General features: G+C 42.7%; 1 protein-coding gene across 1 annotated transcript in view; it reads right to left on the reverse strand.

Moving 5' to 3' along the window:
* The window catches only part of htra1b (HtrA serine peptidase 1b), a 30,326-nt gene extending 12,060 nt beyond the window's left edge, over positions 1-18,266 (reverse strand). The window contains exons 1-4 of the mRNA XM_036142311.1: positions 17,657-18,266; positions 11,102-11,201; positions 10,740-10,854; positions 10,300-10,389 (exon numbers count right to left, since the gene is read on the reverse strand). Of these exons, the coding sequence (XP_035998204.1) occupies positions 10,300-10,389; positions 10,740-10,854; positions 11,102-11,201; positions 17,657-18,119 (768 nt within the window). The 5' untranslated portion in view covers positions 18,120-18,266. The remainder of the gene's footprint in view (positions 1-10,299; positions 10,390-10,739; positions 10,855-11,101; positions 11,202-17,656) is intronic.
* Positions 18,267-18,409: the final 143 nt, after the last annotated feature.

Below are 18,409 nucleotides of genomic sequence, written 5' to 3' on the forward strand. Positions count from 1 at the left end.
TAACTGATAAAATGATTTAACATAAGAATATTACTTTCATGCAAACGTGAACGCACAGCACTCAAAACACATAGATCAAGCATAACATTATGACCACCTGCCTAACAGTCCCGTTTGCAACCAAAGCAGGTCTGAAACTTTAGGGTATGCACTCCACTAGAGCCCTGAAGGTGTGCTTTCTGGTCCAAAGATGTCAGCAGCGCATCTTTTAAACCCTGTAAGCTGCGAGGTGATTTCTCCCTGGATCTGACTTGTTCCTTCACCACATCCTGCAGATGCTGGACTCAGATCTAGGAATTTTTGGAAGCTGAATCAATGACTCAAACTCCTTGATATACTTATTAAAACCTTTCAGAATCAGTTTAGGTGATGCATGTTGAAGTAAAACCCACATGGATGACGGGACCCCAAGTCTTTACATTGCCCAACTTACTTACATAAAAGAAAACATGTTTTCTGAAACCAGGTCCCCTCCTCTATATATCTTTGCTCGTGCTCTGGTGCTAATTCGCCCGTTGTTGGTTCTTTTAGGGTGGAGCAAGGGGTTTCTGAAGGGCTAAGGGATCTTTCATTCGTCACACACCAAGCAATAGAGCTGAGGCTATAGAGTTATACACATCAAGAGTTAAAACAAAAATAAACAGTGATGTAAAAATTCAGGAAATTCTTTTACCCTTTCTTACAACAGTTTAGGCAGCTGAAGTTATTTATAACTGGACTGATACATACAGCAGACCTCCCAATGCCGTTTGCTGTTCAGTGAGAGACTACATGTTTTAGGGAAACTCAGATCTGATCACTCAGGTCTAATTTCACTGCCAGGTACCCCTCCAAAGGAGGCCAAGGAGATAAAATGATAAGACGGATCATTTGAAGAATATTTCCATGAGTACTCCGAAAGGGGAACAGTGGAAGTTTCTCAAAAAGGTTCTGTCTACAAGAAAGTCTCTGATCAAAGCATAAACACAGTGAGTTCTGGTAATTAATGGGTTAAATTAGGTCCAATTAGAGCCTTGTTTCATTATCTGAAGAGAAAAGCTCCTCTCTCGGTCCAAACTGATCTACAAATACAGCTCAACCCTTCTGAAGTTCTCCTCCCACCAGGAAAACGACCATAGCTCCCACTCAGGCTGACAGCGTTTTGTCCGGGGTGAAATAAGAAAGGAGGCACGCTTAGTAATCACTTACCGACAGCGGCTGTGGAACAAGGCGACCAAAGGCGAGAAAACACACAAAAACAGGGCAAGCATCCTTTGTTCTCCTTGAGCAAGCCTCTGCTTTCCCTTCTGTCTGTCACTTATTCAAGTGAAGTGTAAAAAAAAAAGATTTTGTGAGGGTTCTCGTTTCAGTCCCCATAAAAACTGTTCATGAATGCCAAGTAGTTAACCTAATCACAAGCAAATAAATTATCTGTAACCCTCCTCGCATCCCGGGATCAACTTCAGAGCCACAGATTTATAGGTTTTGGAGAACTCAAAGCATTTTATAACGAGCCCTTAAATTACGCATGTTTTCCCCAATGTTTTCAGGCTTTGATACGTTCACTCAGACTTTACAAAAGCAGCTTTTTTCCATTTAATATGTGACAGATTTCCTCAAAAATCGGTCCGTTTGATCAACAAAACGTCGCATGACTCTACTCTCCAACAGAGTTCAGTTCCAAGAGTTTCTTTAAGCTGAATTTAGTTACATTTTCATTTTAAATAAGAAAAAAAAAAAAACTACTTGAAGTTCAAATTTGCAGAACGTTTCATCTGTTGTAAGATCAAGCGTTTAAAAAGTTTCTTGTTCTAATGTTTCATTGAGTTGTTTCCAAAGTGAAGAGGCAGATTTCTGCAAAGCGATGAGCGGTTGCCGGTGGCCCGCACAGAAAGACCAACGAGCTGCGGTGCCGCCTCACAGGGTTTAAAAATGAACCCGCAGGAAACTCCTCAGTCAGAAAGAGCAAAGTCAGAAACAACACATGGTTCACTTTAAGGCTGCGGAGCGCAGCGCCTCATCCTGAAATGCGGTGAAGGGACAATCTTAGATTTTCCAGAAGGGAAAAGCAAAGTCACAGCCGGAGCTGAATTTCCTCTTGTTCCTGCTAATGTGTTTACGGCCCAGCTGAACAGCCTCACTGTTGGTTATATTGGTTTCAACCATCGTTTATCCCAATTTGTGCATTAAGCCATTTCCAGCATACGCAGCATGCAGCGCACAGCACCTCAGTTAACCCTAGGAAGCTCAGCGGCGCTGCTCGGGCTCAGGAGCGTTTTCACAGCAGCGCAGAAAAACTCTGAGCTGTCTGTCAATGGATCCTGTTGTTTTAAATCAGAGGACTAGTGAGAACGCTGGAATAAAAAGCAGGAAGGTGGATAACCTGATGCAGAAACAGCACTGTTTGTTTCCCCTCCATGTCAAGCATCAGAACCGGCATTGGGTCGGGCTCTTTGCCCCTAATATTCATTATGCACTGATGCATTTTGCTGCAGCTAATTATTTTTATTTCATTCAGCATGCATGAACTTAAGAGACAGAGCACAGTTGTTTTTTGCATTTTTCAGAACTTCATCCTTCCAGAAGTCTTAGATCCCTTCTGGTGTTCCTCGGACTTTACATCGCCCGCTGCACACACGTATTATCTTTTTGTCCTCCAACATTTAAAAAATATCTCTCCTTTCTTCCTTTCACAGCAGATTTTTTTTTTTTTTTTTAAACATCAGGATTTACAAAGCAAGCAGAGATTTAGCTCTCCCCGAGGAGTTCACCGACCGGTTATAGGCTACTGCGCTGAAAAAGAAGTCGAGGGGGTTCGGTCTCTCGGTGCATCTCTTCCTCGTTCATCATACGGATCAGGTGCTGTCGCCGCTGTTCGCACACAGCCAGGTCTTTTTGAGCCAGAGATGTCTCGGCACGTGCCACAGAACACGATCGCGGCTGGACTGAGGTGGAATATCGCCACGAGGCCCCTCTGAATGATTAAAAAAAAAACCTCAGGAGCTCCTGTCTGCACATGTTTCAGGGGAAGGATGCTGCAGACGCAGCAAGTAAAGCACAGATGGAGACCTAGACGCACCAGTATCTCGATTCCAGTTCTTTTTGCTCCTGTCCACTGAACTAAATTTCTTCGCAGGCCTCTAGTAGGGCTGGACGATATAGAAAAAAAAAGCATATCGATGAAATAGAAATCATATTGATCGATATTGTTGCTCAATGGCCTATTTTTGAATAAATGGATTCAAACACAACCCTTTATTCAACCAAACATTTACCAAAACTGTATGTTTAAAAACATTAATTAAAAAAACAACACGTGCTCTCTGAACTCTCTGAAGGCTGACGGAGCGTTCCTGCGTCTGTGTTTGTGATTGGTTGGGAGGATTAATGGATTAATGTAGTATTAACCTACATGATAGCAAAGAATGCACTGTTCTTTTATTGAACTTTTTATTGACCCCCCCCTTTTTTTTCTCCATTGAACCACACTTCTATCGATCGATATGTATCGTTATTGAATTATCGTCCAGCCCTAGCCTCTAGACACAAAGCAGTTCGTCAGATGCTTTTTCTTAGTCCGGATTGGTGCAACCGCTGCGCTTTTTCCGCAAAAAGAAGTTTGCATCTACGCTGCACCAAAACACCGGTAAAATAAAGTTTGACCTGAAATGCTCTCTTCTCTCGGCAGTAATATAAACTTCTTGTCACGTTTTCAAACATCACGAGCGCTACAAAACGAAGTCTTTACTGAGAAGCGGATGAGCGAGCATGAGCGACGGGTGATTTAAACGTCTTTTCATAAGCATAAAGGCCAAGCTTTTCTGTGCCTGCAGCCACACGTCTGACTGCCTCACCTGCACGCGGCTCCTCACAGCTGCAGTCGCACACTGAAACCGATTTAACGCTGAGCCGCAGCATGTTCACACCTCTAGGCGGTTTCACGGGGACGAAGGGATTAGAGAGACCTGGGCTGCCAACAGAACATGTCACTTAAAAACCCCCACGTTTACAAGCTCGTTCCCTGTGATCAGAACTTAAATGCACGTTGTCAAAAAAGACAGGTAACCCTACCCACGCCCCCCTTAAAAAAAAGATCTGCAGATCTACATGTGCAGCAAAGTAAACATCAACTTGGGACATGTTCACTCATCTTCTGAGACCAAAATTATGTAGAATCAAATGAGGCTGAAGAAGCACTCAAGGAACAAAAGGAAAGACGGCATTTTAACACATGCGGGAAAAGTTTTAGTTTAGTTCTTCTACTCAAACTTACTTGGTATAATTGTTTTAAACTTACTTTACAAAATTCTGCGGGAGCCTGGAGAGAACGCATTCATTTAAAAGCATGTAAAACACACAGAACTTTGCTTCTAGGGGGCTGGAAAACGTCTTGCTCTGGTGGAAATGAAGGTTTGTTTTATACAGAAAACCTGCTCTTGCTACATGCTCCAGCAATCTAATCCACAGAGATAGCTGACCTATCATTTACATATTTTTTTAATTAATCAAAAAATAATAATAGTAAGGGCAAAATATCTAAGTTTTTATTGTGAAAAAGTAGCAGATAAATACTTTTTTTAAGATTTGAACAGTAAAAATTGACAAATCTGGTATCTGAATATGGATAAAATGAGATGGACGGGAGAATGATAGTGGTCCAGGTACAGAACCCTGGGCTACCCTAAAAGTGCGATGGAGGAAACAGCCACAGAGGAGGAGAGAAAAACTCTCACAAAGACGTCCCAGAACTTTTTCACAGTGCTGGAACAATATTCCCATTGAAAAAAATTAGTGTACTGTGAGCAAAGATTCAAACCCAGCTTTTTTGCTGAAGAACCAAATAGAGAAACAACACTGGGCACAGATCAGACAAAGTTTTTCATGTGCCGCTGCTCCAGTATACAAACATGATAATCCACTGATTCAGAAACATTCCCAGACAGACCAAAGCCAAACAGAATATTAAAAAAAAAAAAAAAACTTTTCTTGCAGCGAAAAAGGGACGAGAGCCTGTGTGAGTTCTGGGTGTGGAGTGCTGAATCGTCGTGTTTGCATGCAAACCAAACCAAAAAAAAAAAAAAAAAAAAACACCCAGTTCTAACAGTTTATCAATTTCTCCACATTCGCGTCCCAAAGCTCCGACTACACCCTGCGAGCTGCCCAAACACGCCAGGAACTCGCAGTCTGCGTGGGACCGACCAACATCCGCTCACATCCTGCAGCCTCAGCTTCACTGTTTGTTCTGTCTGATGTCAATCCGCCCGTCCAACATGTCCCCCCATGTCTTAATGGGATCTTAATCCGCACGAATAAAGGTAAAAAAAAAAGACACTTGCCCATCAGCTGGACCATCCGCTGAATTGCAAAGTCTGTGTGACCAAATTTACGGCACCGTTACCGATCCACCCGGTTCACCTGAAGGTGGCTGTTTGGAGCTAAGATGCCTCAACTGTGAGAATGAAGCCTGGTGGTCTAGGTCCGTTCTTTGCAAGAGATATGACAAGTTAAAACATAATGTAGCTGAAGTTTTAAAGGAAAACTTATCAAGAATCAAGTGGAATGCTGAGTGTGCATTTTACATTAGTTTTTTGTGTGATCGGGGAGGGGGGGGGGTCAAAAGGAACCCTATTTCCTGATGCAATGACAAGCAAACTGGCTAAAAATAGAGAAAAAGGTGTAGAAGTACAGAAAGTGTAAAAGTTTAGGGAGTTAGAAGAGCGTTTCGGATGTTCTGCAGCATTTAAAGTCATCTCCCCGGATAGAAAGGAGTGACGTCATATTCTAAAGAACACCCCCTCCCTAGAAACCGTAGCGACATGCGTAAATTATGCATTCGTTTTGGAAACAGGAAGTGTCAAACAGAAATATGTACTTCTATTGCAAGAGCGAGGAGCGGCCATTGGCTCTGTCTGTGTGCTTTGCCAACAGGGACAATATTTTTTTTTAAACTACAATGTAAGATCTGCAGCTAAATGAGGAGAAGAAATTGTGTTAAATTCCTGGTGTCATATTGGTTCTTTTATGCTTTTTTTCTCTCTTGGACCAACAGCTGAGAAGCCTGAATATTGTAGTGCAGACTGCAGACTTCAGTAAAAGGTAAAAACAGCATGAAAACCAGCTTGGGCACATTGTCGACGTCCTAACAGCCTGAACAGTGTGCTGAGACCCTGCGTCCATCCGAATACCTATAATAATAGCTTCTAGCTTCTGTTCCTTGACCGTTCACAGGGTCAACAGTAAGAACTCTGTTTCGGACTGCTACCTCCTCCCTTACTGACCACACTTTTTGAACAGCACTTATCATGGCGACTGCTGACATGCTCCCGCTTTGGCTAAACAGTCCTTACTCTTTAAGGGTATTTGGATTGAGCCCCCGAGAAGATGCCTCCATTCACTGCATGGTGACCTCAAGATAGTCTCCTAGGAAAAACATTTTCATGGATACATTTTTAAACTCAGACAGCCCACTCTAAAGTGGGCCACAATCACTGACTTAGCTTATGCGAAATGATTGTGCTTGTAATCAGGGCTGGTCCTAGGCACACAGATATGAGGGGGCATCATTATGCGATCATATTATGCTCCAGCAGATTTATGTAGTTGGTGATTTGTGCTTTCTTCTAGGAAATAGAGTTGTGTCCAACATCCAAGAGATGGATTGCACTTTAGTTACCCCAATACCTGCCAAGCTTGGGTGTCCCATCTGAAGCTAACACTCCTGCTGGACCACAATAATGTGGCAATCTCACAGGGGGGAAACAAAAAAGTTATAATAATGAATAAATAAGAAAAGAAAAACCTTCATCTAAGTTTTAACAGCCAACATAGCCAAACATATGTCTTATGGATGTCCATTAAGCAATTTTGTATCTTAAATTAAAATAACCCTAATAACTAACAATAAGCTTTAAAAAAAGATAATAAAAATAATCATAAAAATGACCAAAGCTGTTTTTTTGGCAGATTTGATTGAGGGGGGCAAGGACTTTGTTTGGGGGCGCAATGCCCCCTGTCGCCCCAGCGTAGATCCGGCCCTGCTTGTAACGCATTTCAATCTTTCCTTAAACCGTTTGTCCTAATCTAGACCAGCCATATTTCGGTGTCACAATTGTTTTAATCTTATTTTTCCTTCGGATCGCCATAGGACAGCTCCAACTCTGATCTGCCAGACTTACATTTCAACTGCCTCCGTTTTCTAGATTTAAAGAGTCATGAAATTGGACTTATTCTGAAAACGCTCCAGCTCAGGGTTGCATAACACGCTCTGCCTGCTTTCATAAGCGCAGCTGGACTTCATTTCCTTTAATTTATTGCCTGTTTGCTCCTCTGAGAGGCCTAGTGAAGAAGTGAAAAACACGGATTAAGCTGTGACGTCCAATTGCTGATATAAAACTCCACAAACCAAGAAATATCTTGGAATCTGGTTCTATGAAATCTGACCAATAGTGAGTTTTATAAAACTTTTGATATCTAAAGCTCGTCCATAAGAGACTGTACGTTGTACCGTCATTCACAATGTTTTGAATACAATAAATGTCTTCAATAATGTTATTTCAACACATTTTAAGTATGGATAGCCTTACACTAACCAAAAGCAGAAAGTGTCATTTCAGCTTAGTTTTTACTAGTTAAAACATTAACTTTGGAACCGTGTTAAATAGTTTGACTAATTCAACAATACTGATTTAACTCTAAAGAGTATGGAGCTACATAAACCTCAAAAAAAGTGTTGAAATAAACTCTGTGGGAGTTGTTTTATCACCGGTCCTTTTTTTTTTTTTTGCTGTGCAGGAATTGAGTATGGACAGGAAGCAGAAACACTAACTGCCCAGAAAGTCACCAAATATTTTGTTTTTCTGTTTTTTACCGCTGTATAAATGTGGTGTGAAACTTTGCTGAGACATCTGTGGACGAAAACAACGCGCAGTGAAAAAAAACAAAAAAAAAGGAATTTGTTCCACACAAACACGGCTGTGAGGGCCCGGTGGACCTGCGCCGTCTGCAGACGCTTTGATGAGTCATGACTTTATTTTCCTGAGTCACCTCGCCTCAAAAATCCCACCCAGTTCAAATTAAAACCAGCCTTCCCTTATAGCAAGTCGTTAAGAAAATCACACAAATAAATACTCGAATTAATCAGATTGTTTTGTAAAATAAGAACAAGGTAAGAAGGTTGGTAAACAAAGTGGAAAATGTAATATGAAGTGGTTGAGCGTCGAGTATACATTTGCCACACAAACTCTAAAAAATATATTTTTATTGGTCTGGTATCATTTAAATTCAAATGTATTCAACACTAAATGACTGCTGTTTAATTTCAGTCGTATGAAGATTAAATGAAGGTAAGAAAATGCAGATATAATTAGAACTCAGGGGCCAAGAACATAAAACTTTACTTTAAATATCTTCTTATTGCAAAAATAATATCACTGGTGCACACTGGTGGTGCAGGGGTAGTGCACACAACCCATATATGGAGGCCTGAGTCGTTGACACAGCCATCCTGGGTTTGACTCTCTGTCAGCCCACTTTAAATAAAGGCCACTAGTGTCCCAAAATAAATAAAAAAATGTATATTACTTCCTTAGGAAACATGGAATTGATCCAAATAATATTTTAAGATATTTTCCTGCTGATGAATGTGATCACTATCAGTGGAGTACTACCTAGGGTTAATAATAGGAAATTTTAAAAAATGGGCCTGTTGGTGGCGCTGTGACGCAGCCAAAGAAACATGCAAAAAAAACTGGCATGTGCGGACATAGGATCAGGCACAGGGGACACGCTGTGTAGAGCGGACTCGATAGACAGATAGTCTGAGGACAAAGCCGCAACAGCGGGCCGCGCCATCTTTGTTGTTCTGTGTAAAAACGAGGTGTATGGGGATTAGATAGAGAGGCAAAGCTACGACGTCATCATTGAAGAAAAAAAAAAAAACACAACTGGAGTGTACACATGGAAAAATGAAACCGATGTTTTGAAACGCATCCACTCGGTAACCTGGTTTCAGAAATGATCGTTCGCGGTCTCCCAAAACGCCGCATGCCTGTGGACGCACGGCCTGAATGATAAAATACCTTTGTAGGTACGCCTAATCTCATCTCCGTAGGGACGGGGCATAAGAAAGAGGCCACTTTAGGCTGTGGTTGTGCTCGGCGAGTACTGTTCAGTCATCCTGTGTATTTGTGGCCTATACGGGTTATGCTCAGGCTGGAGGAGCCTGTCTGGAATTAAAGTGGGATTGGTGTATGGGATCTGACTAAAAACAACCCATACTGACAAGAGCAACTGGACAACCTATGCAGGTCTAAGTTCAAAGAGGTATTAAGGAAATCAGAGCAAATTTCCCAACACATAGGACTCATATGGGTCCCACTTCTCCTTCAGAATTGGCCTATATTAAACCTGCAAAGGTAGTTAATATGGGGTCTTTATGTAAGCACTGGACAATCGCTCCAGGGGCCCATTATTCAACCCATTTCCTACCCACAAGGGCCCCACGTTTGTGAAATTTGTAAGGGTGCCGACTTGGAGATGTGAAAAACTCTGACGTCTTTAGGGAACGTTGGTTTAAAGGAGCATTGCACAAGTTTAAAGGTTAATATATATATATTTATATTTCCCATACATGCCCTTACAATTACCCGACGTGTAAAATGAGTTTTCCTCTATTTACCGCATCTGCTTCTATAGGCGCCATTAGTCAGTTCACATTAGAATGATTCAGGTTGTGTGCGTGGATGTGACAAGCTGTGCAATCTTGTTCACCTTGTTGAGTCTCCGCCAATTTGAGAAAGAATACAGGCGACTGTTTTTGAAGATGGATCACAAAAGAAAATAGCCACATGTGCACCAAACCCCATCATAAATTCCACACTGGAGTAAGAAAATAAAACTGTGTGACGAAAATGGAGTCTGATCGGCGACGGAATACGGCGAGAGTAAATATTGGGGCAGCGAAGGAAAAGGGATCCGCAGTTGGCCTCTGTTTTTTTTTCTTTGCAAAAAAAAGGTAAGACGCTGTGACAGAAATCTTATATTTATGACGAAAATGACGTCACATAATATGCAGCATATGCTTTTCCTCTTCTCCCACGCACGTACGCAGCACTGGTGTCATTTCAACTTTCCGCCAGAGGGGGGCAAACTTCTGCAAAAACCCTGGAACTTGCACAATGCTCCTTTAACTAAAAAATAAATCCGGAACAGACGAAACCAAAATGGATGAACCTAACTGTGAGATCTTAAACACGAAGACAGACAGAAGACACTAAGTCTATAGGAACTAGTTCCTTTCTGTTTAGCTCTCGTTCTGCTCACCGGTACGTCGATCTTGATGAGGGCGATGTCGGCCTTCTCGTCAATATCTTTGATCTTGGCGTCGTACGTGGCACCGCTCTTCAGCTCCACCTAGAGGACACAGAGAGAAGTTCTCTTAACCACCTCTTGAACTTTGCTATAATGGAAGAATTTCACCGCCACATAACTTTGCAACCTTTGCAAGCAAAATAAAATCGAACCATTTACTGAAAAAAAATTATATATATTTTTTTTTTTTTTACAAAACATGTAACAGAATGATTTTTCTTCCACGGGGTGACTTGTCATTGAGATGGATGGATGGATGGATGGATGGATGGATGGAAGGATGGATGGATGGATGGATGAATGCAAAAAAAAAACATTGCTTGGAATGCTTGACTTATGAGTAAAGTTATGGTGCATTACATTTTGTAAAGGAAACATTTAGATTTGCAAACCTTCACTCTGTGTTTATTGGCCACCACGTGAGCGTTGGTGACAATCAGTCCATCCTCGGAAACGACAAAACCAGAGCCGCTGGCGACCGCTACCTCCCTCTTAGAAAAGATCATCCTAAGGGAAAGAGGATTAATAGCACAAAAACAATGTTAAGCCACTTCCACCCACAGATGATAACTTAAAACGACCTAAACAAAGCATCATAATCTATATGATTGATTTTAAGAGATTTCAATGACAGTGTCGGGAGATCAGCAGCACGGTTGTGTAAAGCCACTCATTATCTACCAAGAACCAATGTCTTAATCATAGCATTTTGAATCAAATGCGGTTGTGTGAACTTTTTTTTTTTATTCCTTACTTGCGGAAGAGTTCAATATGAACGACAGCAGGGGCAATTTTCTCCACCACATCAGCGATGAAGTTGTATTTGTACCGCAGACTGTCAGGGTTCAGCTGAGCTGAAAGGGAAGAATCAGCATATCAACATGTGGCATCGCGGACAATCAGAGGATCACATGCGGTTCCGTCTCGAACCCAAACAACAGAGATGGAAGTGATAGCTGTGCTCCGGGGGTTGCCAGGTTGGACACGTAAACACAAGTTAACTTGGCTGCGGATCGCTACAGATGCGCCTGAACAGCAGACGGAGAGTTAAACGAGAGAACGGACGGAGACTGCAGGTTATGGAGTGAAGCTCTGGGAGCAGCTGATGTTTGACTGCTCCTTCCTCTGATTCCTTACAAAACAACGGAAGAGATTCCAAACGTCAGATGAAACGCAGACATGGCAGGAACAGAAAGGGGATAGGAACATGACCAGCACTGAAGCAGAACCGTTGCTCTCGTCTCATGCGTCTCTGCTCCTACTTGACTCCCTTTGAACATCTGTAAGAGATCCGTTGTCTGAAACAGATGTTGGAGGAACGTTTGCCCTTCCCAACTGGACCCCCGTGGGACCAACCGTTGGACGTTGTCTGCCTGTTTATCGCAGCCTGGACAAATTTCGCTATTCTAACACACTGTAACTATGAGAAATACGAGCAAACAAAGATGTATGCAACAATTTGAAACATTGCTGGTGAAGATTCTCAGTCATCCAGGTCATGGTCATTCCAAAAAAAAAAAAAAAAAAAAGGAAAAACAAAGCAACTGGACTTGTTTTCCGTAGTTGAAGACGTTTCGCTTCCTCTCCAGGAAGCTTTCTCAATTCAAAAAGTCTGGAGTAGTGTGGAGTACCAAGCTTTATACTACTGCCTAACAAAGGCCTTGTAATAGCTTAGATAACATGCAAATTCAACAGAAACAGGTCAACCCCTTAGTAATGGGCGGTCATCAGAGCCATTAAGCCAGGAGATTGGACCGAAACTTTGATGTTTGAATGTTTGATCACCAATATGATGGTGAGAACTGAGGTGATGATTGGCCGGAATTAATCCTATAGCTGTGTTGTATGTAGAGTGGACCAGTTTCGGTCCAATCTGCTGGCTTAATTGGCTCTAACGACCGCCCATTACTAAGGGGTGGACCTGTTTCTGTTGTATTTGCATGTTATCTAATTTGAAACATTGTTTCTTCTGTGCAGTCATGGTGGTTTCATCATCGTTGGGACTGACCTAATGTCATTTCGAATATAATTAACAGAAGTGTGGATGGACGTGTTCTTAGGATGTCAGCAAAGAGTTATTCAGAGCAGCATCGTTGCTGCTGAATTAAAATGAGACGGTTACGGTGGTCCGATGCTGTGGAGGTGATGTCTATGTGGCGTCCTTAGATGGATGTCTTCAAAAGAGGATACCGCAGGTAAAATCAGAACCCTCTGGAGAAACCAGATCTCCATTTTGAGATTCTGTGATCCACGATACACCAAAAGATTCCAGCATATTATAATAATATAAGATGGACGGGCGGATGGGTGGATGGATATAGATGATGCTAAGCAGAAAAAAAGAGCAATTTCCTTCAACATCATCAGGCTAAACAGTTTAATCGGCTCATTCATAATGGATTCATGTTTTATCAAACCTCTGATGTCACTCATTAAGCATGCCCTGAACCAGATAGGACAGAAAGAGGCCACAGTCAGGAAATGTCTCCGTTTTTTTTTTTCTTTCTTTCTTCACGCAGACGCCAATCAGCAGGATCTCACACTCTGCATCGTTTAGATCTCACCACAGGAAAACCCTTCAGCCCCTGCCGTCATGGCAACCACCTTGCTTCATTTCAGCGGTGCCGATAACTCGCTGTGGGAACCTTGAGAGGCAGAGTTATTCCACAGCAACTCTTTCTTTAACGACGTCGTGTCTTCGCCTCCCTTTCCCGAGGAATAAAACGTGCCGTGGTCCATTTGTGTTCATGTCCTGTTTTGTCAGCATGACGGTAAGAAAACTGGATCCAGACACTGAGTTCAAACCATCTGCTGAGACTTTCTGACAAACATTGAAAAATGTTGGAGAAACAGATTCAATCTGTTGCAGCAGTTTTTGTTTGAATGAGTCTGTGAGTCGACTAGGGCTGGGCGATATGGAACAAAATTTATATCACCATGTTTTTAGGCTCAAGGCCGATATGCGATATTTTTATCGATATGTTTTTCTTTTCCGTAAAGTAATTAAATCTTTATCCCAAATATCTCACAGGTCCATTTTTGTAACAAACAGCTGCAGATAAATATGAAAAATGACCTACTGGAATATATAAAAGTATAATTCTAACCCAAGGTAAACCATATATTTTTGAAATCTCGATATGTTGCCCAGCCCTAAGTGAGGCCAGTTCTGTTCAATCGATCCTTGTTTGTAATCAGACGTGCAAATAGCAAAAAATAAATAAAATAAAATCAGGTAAGAAGCTTGGATTTTGGTCAAAGGGGTGACATTTCTTAACAGAAAGCTGTCTGAGTGCTGATCTGAGTCCGTTCCATCTGAAGCAGCCGGGGTCGACAAACTGAAGGGCCTCCAGAGCTGCCGTCCGCTAACAGACTGAGCAGCGGTTTTGTTGAGATCTCTGCGGCTGAGCATCTGGAGGAAACCTGTGAGCGCTGGGCTGGACGTTTGCCTGCAGGATTAACGGTCCGCCAGCTGATGCAGCTTTGAAGTGAAATTAAAGGAGCTGTTTGGGCCGCAAACAGCCAGGCCGGCTGCCGGGTGTCAGGAACGGCTCAGCGCGCTGGGAGGTCAGGAAAAGACTCAGCAAAAAAAAAGAAATAAGTAAATAAATAAAACTGCTGCAGATGGCAGATCAGGCGTCCCTGAATGCAGCGAATGCGTTTTAAATGCTCACATTCCCGCAGGATGATAACAAAGTTCAAACGATGCGCAGGAGAGGAATCTATTTTCGCAGAACAATGCCGTCGTTTTCCAAGGGGATCATTTGGAAAAGAGGCCGAGGCGCCGGTCTAACGTGTCCTATTTGTTTCTGGATCCAAGCAGCCGACAGGTCTGCACATGCACTGCAAAAATAGACCTAAAAATAAGAATTTTTTTCTTGAAATTAAAGTATTTTTCCTTGATTTGAGCAGGTAAATAAGACTATTTGCCAATGGCATAAGATTTTTGCACTTAAAATAGGAACAATTCATCTCCATCACCTTATTTCAAGTGCAGGATTTCTAATTATCTTATTTTAAGGGTAAAAATACTCATTCCATTGGCAAATAATCTTATTTACCTGCTCAAATCAAGGGCAAATACATTCATTTCAAGAAAATGTTACTTATTTTTAGTTCTCTTTTTGCAGTGTGGACAAAGGAATAAGAAGCAAACGCTTTAATCTCCTGATCTGGGTTAAACAAGTGTCTGACCTACATCTGTCTCTGTTTAAGGAGTTACACAACCCACCAGGAGGTGAATCACTGGCGTCTCGCTGACCCCCTTCCAGATTTCTGTCCTGGACTTCGATTCAGAAACGACTGGTTTAGATTAGGAATCAAAAAAAAAAAAAAAATAAAGGGGAAGGGGGGGAAAGTAAAGGAATGACTCAGAAATGTGTTTTTTGGATGAACGGATTACAGAGTGTCAGAGAAGCGGGGAGGAGAGGATGTAGCGCGATGTTGTGGATTCTCTGGAGGAGAAGGAGAAAGTGGAGCCTGACTTTGACCCTGTTTGACTCCCAGTCTGAATCCCTCTGCCTCAGCAGATCGGTGTGTTCACAGCTGCAGCGATTCTGGGATGTGTTGCGTCTTTCATCACTCGCAGCTCTGTGCGCGTCAGCCGCACAGGGGCATTTTTTCCAGCAAATTATGACCCTGTTAAGATAACACGAAGGGCGTGTCTGAGAGCGAGGGAGTGTGGAGCTGGAAAACCGGCCCCTTTTTAGAGTTTGCTGGCGCCGCTAAGGAGATGGAGGGATGCCAAGGACACAGGGAGAGGAAGAAAGAATAACAGACAGGTGATGCTTTCTGTAAAAGACAAAATCCTGTCATGTAAACTGATCCATCAACTCACCGCATTGGGAAACCTGCTTCAAGGTTATTTGTGACATTTTATTCGAGGTCTGTCAACTTTATCTTGAAAAAATTTTATTTGGACCGTGTTGCAAATCCCTGAACTTTTTTTTTTTATCACATTGCACCCATTACTAGGATTTGCTGGAATACACCAACTTAAAGCAATTTCTACTGAGAAGGAGAAAAGAATCCTACAGGGTTTTGATAGCTCCTGTTTCTTTTTGAAATCTAATCAGATAAGGGCTTTGCTGCGATCACTGTAAGTCCTAAGACTCAGAGCTCTGGGCTTTGACTGGGCCGTTCTGACCCATCAGAAAGCTTTATTGTCAACCATTCACCACCAATGTTCTCCAACAAGCCTTCCCGGAACAGCTGCATTTATCGCAGGGACAATCAGATGGACTGTTTATCAATTAGGTGACTTCTGAAGGCGATTGGCTGCAGTGGAGTATATTTTGGGGTACCAGTGTAAAGGGGGATTCAAATAAAAGCATGCAACGCCTCAATATTGGTGACTCTGTTCTGAAAACCATGTACAATTTTAATTCCCTGTCACAGTAATAAAATACATTGACGTTAGTGACATTTGAAAATGTTTGAGTATGAATGACTTTCTACCTCTAGATGGCAGCATAAAATACATGCTGCTGCTCTAATCGATCAGTTTATATAACCAAGGCACCATTACAGCCAGACACAGTTTGTCTGTTATTTAAATTGTCGTGTGGATGTGAGCTTGCGTAATGAGCAGCATTGGTTGTGGTCCAATGTGTGTGTGTGTGTGTGTGTGTGTGTGTGTGTGTGTGTGTGTGTCCCTCCAAAGGGAGTGGACCGGGTTGTTGTTACAGGAACAGAATAATAATTTGACGGGCGACTGTTATTTTTCAATGTTCTGCAGCAAACTGCGCCAAGAGAAACAAGACCGAAAAAAAAAGAAGAAAATATGGATTGGTGACCTAGGAGGTTGGTTTAAAAACATTTAGCTTTCACAGTTAATATCATTTTAAACATCAAGACTTGTTTTTTTTATCACGATGTTTGGGTGTTTCATTACATAAGAGCGTTTCAAGTCTGGAGCGTTAATTGAAATTTTTTTTTTTTTTTTTTTTTTTTATCTGATTAAACTGAAGCTCTGATGACCTGGAGTTTCACTTGAAGCAGATAAATGAATTTGAATTTTGTAAAAAAAAAAAAAAAAAAAAAAAACAGAATCCGGGCTGTGCTGGCTGCTGTCAGAGTCGCCCTATAAAACTTAGGGTCCCCCTAGCAGAATTACATTGGAGGGCTCAGCTCTTTTATTTCCCTCATGTGAGATTTTTCTTTGTCCCTTTTTTTGCTTTTTTAGATTTAATACAGCTGGTGAAAGAAATTAAAAGTGATCGTATGACAGGGTGCGGTTGCCATAACAATGTCATTACCCAATTCAAATGATCCATTAAACAAATAGCATTTAGGATAAGCTACTCTTGTAATATTTTTATTTTACATTTTATTTGCGCAGTATATGTAAAAGGCCTCCCTGACTTTAAACAAAAAAAAAAAAAAAAACTTGGGATGGAAATGATCTGATGGGACATTTGATTTCCTTCCTGTTCTTTAAGTACACAGTGAAGTCAATCTATGTGAAAGAAAACATGGGGTGCACTGGGTGTCTTTGACACACTGCTGACATGTGCACAACTTTTCTCAGGAGTAATGATTACATGAGTTTTAAATAAGAGCTGTTTGTTTATTTATTAGTACACTACCAATCAAAAGATTGGACACACATTCTCATTTAATAGTTTGTCTTTGTTTTAAGCTAAAGTCGTCTTTACTGTCATTGCAGCCTTCTGTACATTCCAATGAAATTTACCCTTCAGGACCTAACCCATCCCTTAGTAGCGGTGGGCTGGGGGGGCTAAGGGTTTTGCTCAGGGCCCTGCAGAGGCAGCCTGTGGGATTCGACCCAGAAACCTTGCAATGTCTCCAGGAAGCCACTAGGTCACCACTCCTTTGGGAACTCAAGACTGAAAATCATTTCAGCTGACTAATTAGCAGTATGAAGTAGCTCATGCATAGAACACCAAGAGTGTGCAAAGCAGTAATGGAAGCAAACGGATGCTGTTTGGAGGAATGTAACTTATAAAAGATTTGTTTTAGTTATTTTACAAATTTTACCATTCCATGAACGCTTACTTCTTTGTCCTGGTGTCTTCCCTGCATCTCTACAACACAGACTAATAACAATGATGAGGTGTGTCCAAACTCTGGACAGGTAGTGGACTGGTACCACTCTGCATTTATCAGTGTGCTCTGGTTGGGGCCCCGGGGCCACGAGAGTTTCCTACTCGTGAACTTTTCTCCTACCCCTGGCCAACCCTGGGTGCCCTCCCCTCACACTGACTTTGAAAGTAGTTCCCTTTTATTTCCCCTCTTCCTTGTTTTCCCCTGAGATGTAATTGGGCCAATGCCCGCGCGTCGCTCTCACCCTTCCCGCAGGCTCCTCTCTGGATGAAGATGACCGGCGGCTGCTGCAGCTTCATGGCCCGGTTGCTGACGCGCTTCAGGTCGCAGATGTTCCGGTAGGAGACGCCGTCGCTGCCGCACACCGGCTCGGAGCTGCTGCACACGCACACGCCGGCCTTGCCCCGCCGCCTGACGGTGGCGGACACCTCCACGCCGTCGGTCACCGAGCACTCCATCCCCTCGGCGCAGTCCTGGTCCCCGGGGCCGCCGCACTGCTCGCCCTCGCCGGACGCGCAGACCGGGCAGCAGTTGCAGCGGTCCAGCACGTCTCCGGCCAGGCAGTCCGCCGGGATCTGCGGGCACTGAGACTTGTCGCAGCTCTCCGGACAGTCGATGGCGAAGCGCTTGGCGACGCGCGCCTCGGACAGCAGGCAGGAGGAGGCGATCAGCAGCGCCATTACGCAAGGAAGAAAGCGGTGCTGCATGACGGGACTGTCCGAACAGAAACCCAGAGAGAAGAGATGGAAGGATGGAGTTTCTGTGAAGAGCGGAGAGGAGTTTTTTCTTAAGGTTTTTTTTTTTTTTTTAGAGAGAGATCGGTGTACTGTGGATGTTACAGCACCATCACCGGCAGGACAAACTGGCGCAGTGGGAAACTTTCACCGGCACTCCGGTTTATACGAGCTGCAGGATAAAACCTGGAGGTGATTGGTGGAGAGAAGTGACGTCAGTCTTAAGGAGGGAGGTGGGGGCATTTTCAGGGGCAAATAAACAA

This window comes from Fundulus heteroclitus, chromosome 10, assembly GCF_011125445.2.
Source record: "Fundulus heteroclitus isolate FHET01 chromosome 10, MU-UCD_Fhet_4.1, whole genome shotgun sequence".
Lineage (NCBI taxonomy): Eukaryota > Metazoa > Chordata > Actinopteri > Cyprinodontiformes > Fundulidae > Fundulus > Fundulus heteroclitus.